This window comes from Palaemon carinicauda, chromosome 11, assembly GCF_036898095.1.
Source record: "Palaemon carinicauda isolate YSFRI2023 chromosome 11, ASM3689809v2, whole genome shotgun sequence".
Classification (NCBI taxonomy): domain Eukaryota; kingdom Metazoa; phylum Arthropoda; class Malacostraca; order Decapoda; family Palaemonidae; genus Palaemon; species Palaemon carinicauda.
In genome coordinates, this window is record NC_090735.1 from 132,294,529 (window position 1) to 132,307,028 (window position 12,500).

The 12,500-nt window shown below is 32.4% G+C and overlaps 1 protein-coding gene across 2 annotated transcripts in view; it reads left to right on the top strand.

The window, feature by feature from the left end:
* Nucleotides 1–8,393: 8,393 nt before the first annotated feature.
* The window catches only part of LOC137650221 (MICAL-like protein 1), a 275,336-nt gene continuing 271,229 nt past the window's right edge, over nt 8,394–12,500 (top strand). For both annotated transcript variants that reach the window (XM_068383460.1, XM_068383461.1), the window contains exon 1: nt 8,394–9,929. In XM_068383460.1, the coding sequence (XP_068239561.1) occupies nt 8,399–9,929 (1,531 nt within the window). In that variant the 5' untranslated portion in view covers nt 8,394–8,398. The remainder of the gene's footprint in view (nt 9,930–12,500) is intronic.

Genomic DNA, 12,500 nt, shown 5'->3' on the forward strand with positions numbered 1-12,500 from the left:
AACACCTAAAACATAACAAGCACCTCAAACGTTTCGAAATGTCGACCTAACCGCGCCAGGACTCCCCGCTGCTGGGAAGAAAGACGTTGATGACTGGCACAACACATGAACATACGCTGCAAGGCAGCCGAACAGAACTACGGTTAAAAAAAACTGCAAACACTATCGCGAAGCCGTTTGCAATACTGCTAAGACAAAGTGTAGATATGAGCGAAATATATGTTAAACATAAAGTAGGTTATATAACCCCTATCTTCAAAAGTGGATCAAGACTAGAGGCAAACAATTATAGACCTGTACACGAAGCCAAAGCAAAGCTGTACTAATTAGGGCCACCTATATTAGGTTGGTTTGCTGTGAGCGATCAGACAAAAGTCTCCCACCATCATCAATCCACACTCGCCAGCGTGGTGATGAAAACTGGCCAAGCCCCAGACATGAATAAGGGTAAGTCTAAGGTCTTTGTCCTGCAGTGGACTATAAACGGCTGCATATATATTTAGATTTTGCTGAAACCGTCCTGCACAGTTGATGGAATTTCGGTCACAATCTGTATATAGAGTAGACCGTCATGGTATGCATGGAAGGAGATTTTTCTCCAGATTGTTCGTGCGTGTGTCTGTCACTTTTACCTTGTCACCGCAACTCGTTCTACGCTGTTGAAGGCCTTTCGGTGACTCCGTACAAAAGTACTGTCTATTACGCATGAAGGGAAATTACAGTATTGGTCCCCGTGAATGTATATCTCTTTGCTTTTACATTTATCAGACTTGGGTTGTTTAGATTGTTTAAAAACTATGACTACGATGATATGTCATTAATAAGAAATATAAAGAATCGTTAGGTGGATATGAAAGAGTAGTAGGCCTACTCTTATGAAGCCTGTTCATTAAACAAGAAAAAACAACAAATAACAAAAAAAACTGAAAATGGCATTGGCCTACATATAAGAAATTGACAAAAAGAGCAGGAAATATAGTATCACAGCTGCATTATTACTCTTAAAACTTTTACTGTGTTCTCAAGAGTGTTCGTAAATAATATGGTTCATTATTAAAAAAAAAAGAAAAAAGAAAAAGAAAAAAAAAATAATATGGACGATTACCTTTGGCCATAGTCATGGTCTTGGGTAGTGCCATATCCTCTGTACCATGGTCTTCCACTGTCTAGGGTTAGAGATTTCTTGCTTGAGGGTACACTCGGGCACACTATTCGATCTGTTTCTTTATTTTCTATCCTCATTGAGCTAATTTTTCCCGTTGGAATCCTTGGGTATATAGCATCCTTCTTTTCCAACTAGTGTTACAGCTTATCAAGTAATAATAAAAATTGAGGATCTGTGGCTTGTTAACGAGAAGTTAAATCTAATAGATACAATTGCATTAGTGGAAAAAATATTATCACATGTTTTACTAAAGACACATACACGTACGTATATATATATATATATATATATTTATATATATATATATATATGTGTATATATATATGTATATATATATATATATATGTATATATATATACATACATATATATATATATATATACATATATGTATATACATATATATATATGTATATATATATATATATATGTATATATATATACATACATATATATATATATATATGTATATACATATATATATATATACATATATATATATATATACATACATATATATATATATATACATATATGTATATACATATATATATATATATATACATATATATATATATATATATGTATATATATATATATATATATGTATATATATATATATATATAACCAGACACGTTGCTCTTTTGATATAAGGAAGATTAACAGGTTGGAGTAGGTAATCTCACGGAAGAATGAATCCTTCCGTAAATAATAATGGTGGCGGGTGATCCTTGTCGAAAATAGATCAAGGCTTATCTCAAGAAAAGAAGTAGACGATTATTATTATTATTATTATTATTATTATTATTATTATTATTATTATTATTATTGTAATCGTTATATTTATTTTTATTATTATTGTTTTTATTATTATTATTTTTATTATTATTATTATTATTATTATTATTATTAGTAATATAATAGTAATAATAATAATAATTATTATTATTATTATTATTATTGTTGTTGTTGTTGTTGTATTTACTATTATTATTATTATTATTATTATTATTATTATTATTATTATTATTATTATTATTATTATTACTAGCTAAGCCACAAACCTATTTTGAAAATAAGGAAGCCATAAGCCCAAGCGCTCCAAAAGGGAAAAATAGCTCTGTGAGGAAAGGAAATGAGGAAATAAATATACTATATGAGAAATAATGGACAATTGCAATAAAATATTTCAAGATCAGTAACAACATTAAAACGTTTCATATATAAACTGTAAAAAGAGACTTACATTAGCCTAATATTCTATAATAACCTCGGGGAAATTTAGTTCAGAAATTTTAGGTATTTTCGAGTGCTCTATAAGTATTTATTATGGTTGGGTAATGAAAGATTGAATGCCAGTTATTGGAACCTATCTTCACTCGTCCTGATATGTGGATGGAGTTTCCCTTAGAGTTTATTACCGGGCGTGTTGTATTTGCTAGGTTCGGAATGCATGTCATATTATTATTATTATTATTATTATTATTATTATTATTATTATTATTATTTGATAAGCTACAAACCTAGTTGGAAAAATAGAATACTATAAGCCCAGGGTCCCCAACCGGGAAAATAGCCCAGTGAGGAAAGGAAACAAGAAAAAATAAAATATTTTGAGAACAGTAAATGCAAATCATAATAGTCTTCTATTATAATTTTACATATATGTCGTTATACACTTTCATTTCAATATTGCATAAGGTTTGAAGATTTCTATGGTAATCCAGACAACCTTCATAAATCCAAAAAAAAAAAAAAAAAACTGATGTCACCTTTTTTTTTTTTTTTTTTTTTTTTTTTTTTTTTTTTTTTTTTTGTGGCAAGTGATCATTTAAAATACATGTGCGACTGTTGTAAGAATATCTCGTTCGTGACTGTAGTTTAAAACTACAATTTATCACCCTTGACACAAAAAAGGACGTCGTTTAAATTCTTAATTTCGTAACTTGAACTACAGTTACAATGCGCTATTTTATCTTGCATAACGATAGACTGGTTGTTAGTAATTGCAGTAATCTGTGCTTCACTAGTTAAGTGCTGCTTATATCACCAGAGTGCAATGGATGGTATTAACTTTGGAAAGTGGGCCTTTAATGAGGTCTTTGAGACGTGTAGATCAGTCTGTGATTTTTGCAATCTATTTGTTTACATTTTTTTTATCATACTGAATGTATATCCTGAGGAATATTTTGTTATGTCTAATTTGTAAGGCACGATTATAGTGTATAATACGTGATTTGCATTTTATAGTGAAAGATGTGAGTTCCATCTCTCTCTCTCTCTCTCTCTCTCTCTCTCTCTCTCTCTCTCTCTCTCTCTCTCTCTCTATATATATATATATATATATATATATATATATATAGTATATATATATATATATATATATATATATATATATATATATATATATATATATATATATATATATATATATATAGAGAGAGAGAGAGAGAGAGAGAGAGAGGAGAGAGAGAGAGAGAGAGAGAGAGAGAGAGAGAGAGAGAGAGAGAGAGAGAGAGAGAGAGAGAGAGAATATTACAAGGATTTTGGATGTCTCAAAGACATTAGTCCATCTGCGGAGACTCAATTTGCTCTTTGGTAGAGCGATTTACTTTAAACATTTTGCGAGTTCTTATGATCTTGTCTAACTACATCCGCTAGAAGTCTATTCCAAGTATTTGCTATTTTGTGTGTAAAGAAATTGCCACATTGAGTGGTGCTGTATCTTGCTGAGAGAGAGAGAGAGAGAGAGAGAGAGAGAGAGAGAGAGAGAGAGAGAGAGAGAGAGAGAGAGAGAGAGAGAGAGAACCACTGGCGTCGTTTACTTTAACAGCAATGCCCCTCACCTTATGAATAACTATTGGAATAGTTTAATTCTCCCATATGGCAATTGAAACGTCTAGTTATTATTATCTCTGCTTATATATAATCTGACACATATATGTATATTAATTGTCATAGTAATCATATATAATATTATAAAGACCATCTTAAATGTTATACTGGAGAAGGATAAGATTACATTAGTTACCCCTAAGGAAAATGTTACTTTGGGACAAAGAAAACGTTCTTGCTGTCATTCAGGAAAACATAATCAAGCGGTCTCTAAAACTTTACAACTTGTTAATTATAATATATTAGTAATTCTTTTATATCACCGGTTTTAATATAAGACTAAAATAAGTTTCCATTTCCTTTTTATTCGTGAATAACAAAATTATTCCTTTTCCTTTTATATGAACGACAGAATCTTTTCGAATATTGCATGTGATAGAAAACGTTATGCTCTGTTCCCTCCTGTTCTGCATTGATAACGTTTACTTTTGAATGAATTCATAGTTCCGTTTTCTATGACACCTGTACCATATACTATGACTACTGAATCATTTTCTGTGACTACTGTATCGTATACTGTAACTACTGTACCGTTTTCTATGACAACTGTACCATGTACTATGACTATTGTACCATATACTATGACTACTGTACCATTTTCTGTGACTGCTGTATCATATACTATAATTACTGTACCGTTTTCTATGACAACTGTACCATATACTATGACTATTGTACCATATACTATGACTACTGTACAATTTTCTGTGACTGCTGTATCATATACTATAATTACTGTACCGTTTTCTATGACAACTGTACCATTTACTGTGGATACTGTACCATTTTCTTTGATTACTGTATCGTATACTATAACTACTGTACCGTTTTCTATGACTGCTGTACAGTGTTTACTGTGTATGGATATTCACAGGAGTTAATAGAGTAATCCTGGGATATTTCGTTAGGGATAAGCACAGTTAGACTGTAGGCATTACTTAAAGGTAAATGGATTCTCCCTTTGTCCCTGTTGTCACTTTTGAACTATAATTCCTCAGTTCCCGTTTTCTCTCTGCTATTTCTGCTCACCATCTCTCTCCCCATTATGGTGGTCTATGTGGTAATGTCCCTGACTGGTGATCAACAGACTGGGGTTCGAGTCCCGCTCAGACTCGTTAGTTCCTTTGGTCACTGTAACCTCATTATCCTTATGAATTAAGGATGGGGTTTTGGGAGCTTATATGTCTTATCTGCTGAGTCATCAGCAGCCATTACCTGACCCTCCTTGGTTCGAGCTTGGGAGGAGAGGGGCTTGGGCGCTGATCATATGTATATATGGTCAGTCTCTAGGGCATTGTCCTGCCTGATATGGCAATATCACTGTCCCTTTTCTATGTCATTCATGAGTGGCCTTTAAAACTTTAGGAGCTGAAAGGTCTCCTAAGTTCCAGCACCATCTGGTCCAATTTCATAAATAAAAAAATGCGTATGGGCAATATAACGCTTGAAAGTACCAAAATATTTTCACAGGGAGTACACTCCAAAATCAAACCGTTGTTCTCTAGTCTTGGGCATTGCCATAGCCTCTGTACCATGGTCTTTCACTTTCTTGGGTTAGCGTTCTCTTGCTTGAGGGTACACTTGGATACAATACTCTATCTTATTTCTCTTCCTCTTGTTTTGTTAAAGCTTTTTATAGTTTATATAGGAGATATTTATTTTAACGTTGTTACTCTTCTTACAGTATTTTAGTTTTCCTTGATTCCTTTCCTCACTGGGGTATTTTTCCCTGTTGGAGCCCCTGGGCTTATAGCATCCTGCTTTTCCAACTAGGGTTGTAGCTTAGCAAGTAATAATAATAATAATAATGATAATAATAATAATAATAATAATAATAATAATATCATTCCCACTGGGTAATTTTTCCTTGTTGGAGCCCTTGGGTTTAGAGCATCCTGCTTTTCTAACTAAGGTTGTAGCTTAGCTAATAATAATAATAATAATAATAATGATAATAATGATTAATAATTAATAATAATAATTAATAATAATAATGATAATAATAATAATGATAATAATAATAATGATAATGATAATAATAATAATAATAATTAATAATAATAATAATAATAATAATAATAATAATGATAATGATAATAATAATAATTGATAATAATAATAATAATAATGATAATGATAATAATAATAATGATTAATAATTAATAATAATAATTAATAATAATAATAATGATAATAATAATAATAATAATAATAATGATAATGCTAATAATAATAATTAATAATAATAATAATAATAATAATAATGATAATGATAATAATAATAATAATAATAATTAATAATTATTAATAATAATTATAATAATGATGATAGTAATAGTAATAATAATAATAATAATTAATAATTAATGATAAGCATCGTCAGTTTCTTTTGCCAGCTTTGAAATATATTCTTAATATCATCGCCACAATGGATTATATAACTAGATTTGTTATATACTAAAATATTGAAAAGGAGATTGGTTTTAATGGTGATTTTCTATTCATTTGATTTTTTTGAAATAAAGAGTATATTTTTTCTAATTAAATTAAATTAATGCTGCATACGAATTCATGAGCGATGTTCTAATAATAACAATTATTATTATTATTATTATTATTATTATTATTATTATTATTATTATTATTATTATTATTTTCATCATTAATATTATTATTATTATTATTTTATTATTATTTTTATTATTATTATTATTATTATTATTATTATTATTGTTTTTTTATTATCATTATCATTATTATCATCATTATTATTATTATAACGATCATTATTATTATTATTATTATCATTATTATTATTATTATTGTTATCATTATTATTATTATCATTATTATTATTATTTTTTTTTTTTTTTTTTTTTTTTTTTTTTTTTATAAATTATTGACCTCTGCGAATTTCAACCATTCAAAACCAGTGAATAATTTTCATGTATTTTTATTTCTTATTTTTTTTTATTTCCTTTTTTTGAAATAGTATAATTTGATTTGTTTTGAATTAAACTTTGTTTATTGTTACAAATTTGCATCGATCGACAAACTCAAGAAACTCTTGTTCTGATTAGTAACTACCGGAAGTGACAGACGTTGTAGGCGTTTAAGACCCCCGAAAGTGAGTGTGTTGGACTAACAACTTAGAATGCTTATAGATATCCAGTAAACAAAACTGTTTATACATGTGAAGCCCAAGTGGGTTTTTTGTCTTACGTTATAAATTTATAGTTTATATAGGAGATATTTATTTTAATGTTACTCTTCTTTAAGATATATTATTTTATTTTATTTTTTCATTACTTATATCGTTTATTTATTTCCTTGTTTCCTTTCCTCACTGGGCTGTTTTCCCTGTTGGAACCCCCCAGGGGCTTATAGCATTCTCATTTTCCAACTAGGGTTGTAGGTTAGTAAGTGATAATAATAATAATAATTATAATAATAATGATGATAATAATAATAATAATAATAATAATAATAATAATAATAATAATAGTGGTAGTAATAGTAATAGTAATAGTAATAATAATAATAAATTAATAATGATGATGATGATAGTTATAATTATAATTATAATGATAATTATTATAATTATTATTTTAATAATAATAATAATAATAATAATAATAATAATAATAATAATAATAATGATAATTAAACACGTGGCGTATAATGTTGTCAGCTGGTGTGGATTAGTTGCCTTCCGGTGCCAACTGCCGTAGGTATCTGTGTCTGCCAGACAGGGGTTTGTGCCAATCAGTCTCCTCCGGCACTGCTACCGTGAGAGCCTTTCGTGGCACACGTATACAAACCCTTTTCGTCGTGTGTCTTGTTTATTCTAGAAAATCGACAGAAAAGGAAAAATGTCTTGAGGTTCCTGAGTTTTTATAACTCCGAGGCGAAGCCTTCATGATGGATAAGAAAGAAAATGATTTGAAGACTGAATGTGACGCGAAGCAGATTGTGGATTCATTATCGGATCTTTGTATAAAATCCGTCCGAGGCGAAGACTTGATGATGGATAAGAAAGAAAATGATTTGAAGACTGGAAGTGATGCGAAGCCGATTGTGGATTCATTATCGGATCTTTGTATAAAATCTGTCCGAGGCGAAGACTTCATGATGGATAAGAAACAAAATGATTTGACGACTGGAAGTGATGCGAAGCCGATTGTGGATTCATTATCGGATCTTTGTATAAAATCCGTCCGAGGCGAAGACTTGATGATGGATAAGAAAGAAAATGATTTGACGACTGGATGTGATGCGAAGCCGATTGTGGATTCATTATCTGATCTTTGTATAAAATCCGTCCGAGGCGAAGACTTGATGATGGATAAGAAAGAAAATGATTTGACGACTGGATGTGATGCGAAGCCGATTGTGGATTCATTATCGGATCTTTGTATAAAATCCGTCCGAGGCGAAGACTTGATGATGGATAAGAAAGAAAATGATTTGACGACTGGAAGTGATGCGAAGCCGATTGTGGATTCATTATCTGATCTCTGTATGAAATCCGTCTTTTGGGATTGCAAAGGTCAAGGTATTTCGAAAGATATATTGGAGACGGATACTTTGGATTCATCTACTCATCTACCGTCTCTACTTGTCAATTCGACAGATCAAGATGCCCCAGAAAAGTGTCTTTGCCAGTCTTCAAGGATCGGCGCTTGTCTTCATCCGATCAATCTTCGTCGAACTTCTCAGTCTAAACATAATACTTCATTCGAAAATAGCGATTCAGGAGAAACTCTTCTATTACCACCTGTTGAGAAGAAAACGCGTATGATAATCCACGAGCAGAATCCTATAGGACCTAATGATGTTAAGAAATCGCCGTCAGATGTAGGATGCGCCCTACAACTATCTGTAGGTCATTGTGAAAATGCATCCGGTGACGTTTATGAGACTTCCTTTGGCACTCCCAAGACAAATCATCCGCTCAGTTATAGTAAACTCCTTCATGCTTATGATGGCTGTGCTTCTGCGTCTAAGGTTTCACCTCTCCATAATTTTGATGACAGTGGGATTGAAAAGAATCGTACAGAATCAATTTTAGAAAATTTAGATGAAGATTCTTTTCAATCGGAGTCAAAGAAAGCGCCTCGTAAGTTTTGTGATGATTTAGCGGTAGGGTCGAATAGTGTAAATGATCAAAAGACTTTCTGTGTAGGTTTTAACGAAGTGACGTCCAAAGTGAGTTTAGAAAGTGAAAATTATTCACAGAATGACACGAGTATTGAAAACGAGGGTAATGAACCGTCCAATTTGGATAATCATTCAAGGGGTATGAAAACTATGAGTGATTTTATTATTGAAAATACCTTTAATTTATCAATGGTCGAAGGAACAGACCACGACTCGGGTATGGATAGAGACGATGGAATAAACGAAGAAAACTTAGAGTGCATTGACCACAATGACATCCCTTTTATCGATGATGAAGAGGAATCAGAAGAAGAACTGGGCGTCGTACTAAGACAGCAGCATCCTTCGGATGTGTCACTTACGACGAAGAGACACGCTCAGGTGCAGCTTCCTCTGCTGAGGGAGACCGTCTTGAAAAATAAAGTAGGACCCTTAAAGACCCCTGCAGGATCGTGTGAGGAAGAGGAGAGTAATGCCATCCCCGAGGAGGAGAAGGGAAGAATCTGTCATGCGACAGACCGAGAAGAAAGTACTGTGTGGTTATGTGCCACGCCCTGGAAGATCGATTGCGTGTCGGGAAATAATGGCGAGAAAGGCAGGAAAGGAGGGGAGTCCAGCGAAAGGGGCCGGTCCCTCAGTCTGGACGAGGACGCCCTTCGGGACTTAGTGCAGCGATTGCTTTCGGAGAAAACAGCCGTCGGAGCCGCAGGTAAAGTTGCTCAGTGGTTACAGGATTGGAATTTTAACAGCTGCTTTGTAAAGGTTCGAAGTGGTTGGATTGCTGCTTTTCCTCTTTTCGTCATGAATGAGTTGAGGAATTTCTTTATATGATTTTATATAGTCGTGGTATTTTTCATAACCCCCCTTTTTAATGAATACATTAAAAATGCTATGAAATTAAATCTACAGCGCCATAAAAATGCAATGAAATTAAGTCGATAGTGGATTGCTGTTTTTCCTCGTTTTCTTCATGAATGAGTTGAGGAATTTCTTTTTATGATTTTATATAGTCGTAGTATTTTTTTTATAACCCCCCCCCCCCTTTTAATGAATACATTAAAAATGTATTGAAATTAAATCTACAGCGCCTTAAAAATGCATTGAAATTAAGTCGATAGTGGATTGCTGCTTTTCCTCGTTTTCGTCATGAATGAGTTGAGGAATTTCTTTGTGGGATTTTACATAGTCGTATTTTTTATAATCTCCCTTTTTAATGAATACATTAAAAATGCATTGCAGTTAAATCTATAGCGCCATAAAAATGCATCGAAATTAGGTCGATAGTGCAATAGTAATTTAAAATATCTACAGCATATCCCCTTGTGTGGCATCCTCTCCCAAACTAGTACACTTTTTTTTCTTTATTTATAGATAGTACTCCACTAGGTCTTCCGTTTGGTCAATCGTGCCATAATCTTCAGAGAGGTATGCGACGTATGCCCGGAGCCATGTGAATGTTATATTTGAATACAGTGAAACTTTAGTGTCGGCTATGTCATTTCATGCGTTTTTTTATTTGAATATCCATAAGTAGTATTTTATAAATAATTTAATGAAGTTTTATTTATGTTTATTGCATTATTCATAATAATTTAGTTCTATTTATTATTATTATTATTACTAGCCAAGCTACAACCCTAGTTGGAAAAGCAAGATGCTATAAGCCCAAGGGTTCCAATAGGGAAAAATAGCCCAGTGAGGAAAGGAAATAAGGAAATAAATAAATGATGAGAATAAATTAACAATATATCATTCTAAAAACAGCAACAGCGTCAAAACAGATATGTCCTATATAAACTATTAACAAAGTAAAAAACAGATATGTCATATATAAACTTTAAAAAGACTCATGTCAGCCTGGTCAACATAAAAACATTGTTGATGAAGATTTAAATTGGTGCCCTTCTGCAACTTAAGGTATTAGTGTTCATTGATTGTAGCGCTGGGAGATCGATACAACTTAAATATTTTAGCAAATCATTCTAAAATACTTTTAATGGGTATTATACTAAAATCAGCATAGAAAATTAAAGTAGAAATAGTATATACTGTATATCTCTCCTCTTCTTATAGTGTCTTCTTTTTACAGACACGCATTCTTTAGACTCCTGAGTTGTTCGTCTCTTATTTTAGCCAACAGGTTGAAGGTAAATATAAAACAAGTTTTCGAGGCTTGGGACAAGCTCGCCTGGGAATTTCAATATAGAGTAAATTGTCAGTTTCTTTGTAAACTTATTCATCTTTAGATGCACGCTAAGCCTCTCATGAATATTAGGCAGGAAAGGAGCCTTTGGGCTTAATAGCATTTTGATTTTCCAAGTAGGGTTGTAGCTTAGCTGCTGCTGCTGCTACTACTACTACTACTACTACTACTACTACTACTACTACTACTACTACTACTACTACTAATAATAATAATAATAATAATAATAATATCAGAGATGCTAAGAGGGCTCATGTTGTTTGTGTTCATATATTACCGTGAACTAGTAGGTAGATAGATTGGCCAGAGCACCAGCTACCCGTTGACGTACTACCGCTAGAGAGTTATGGGGTCCTTTGACTGGCCAGACAGTACTACATTGGATCCTTCTCTCTGGTTACGGTTCATTTTCCATTTGCTTACACACACACACACACCGAATAGTCTGGCCTATTCTTTACATATTCTTCTCTGCCCCTATACACCTAACAATACTTGAGATTACCAAACTATTCTTTTTCACCCAAGGGGTTACTGCACTGTAATTGTTTAGTGGCTACTTTCCTCTTGGTAAGGGTAGAAAAGACTCCTTAGCTATGGTAAGCAGTTCTTTTAGAAGGACGCTCCAAAATCAAACCATTGTTCTCTAGTCGTGGGTAGTGCCATAGCCTCTGTACCATGGTCTTTCACTGTCTTGGGTTAGAGTTCTCTTGCTTGAGGGTACACTCGGGCACACTATTCTATCTTATTTCTTTTCCTCTTGTTTCGTTAAAGTTTTTATAGTTTATGTAGGAAATATTTATTTTAATGTTAGTATTCTAAAAATATTTTATTTTAACTTGTATCACTGGGCTATTTTCCCTGTTTGACCCCGCGGCTTATAGTATCCTGCTTTTCCAACTAGGATTGTAGCTTAGCAATTAATAATAATAATACTGTATATGTTTTTAGTACCAATTCTGTATGTTTAGTAACTCTCTCTCTCTCTCTCTCTCTCTCTCTCTCTCTCTCTCTCTCTCTCTCTCTCTCTCTCTCTCTTAATGTCTGGATTCCCTTTCGCGGTTTCCGTTCCATCCA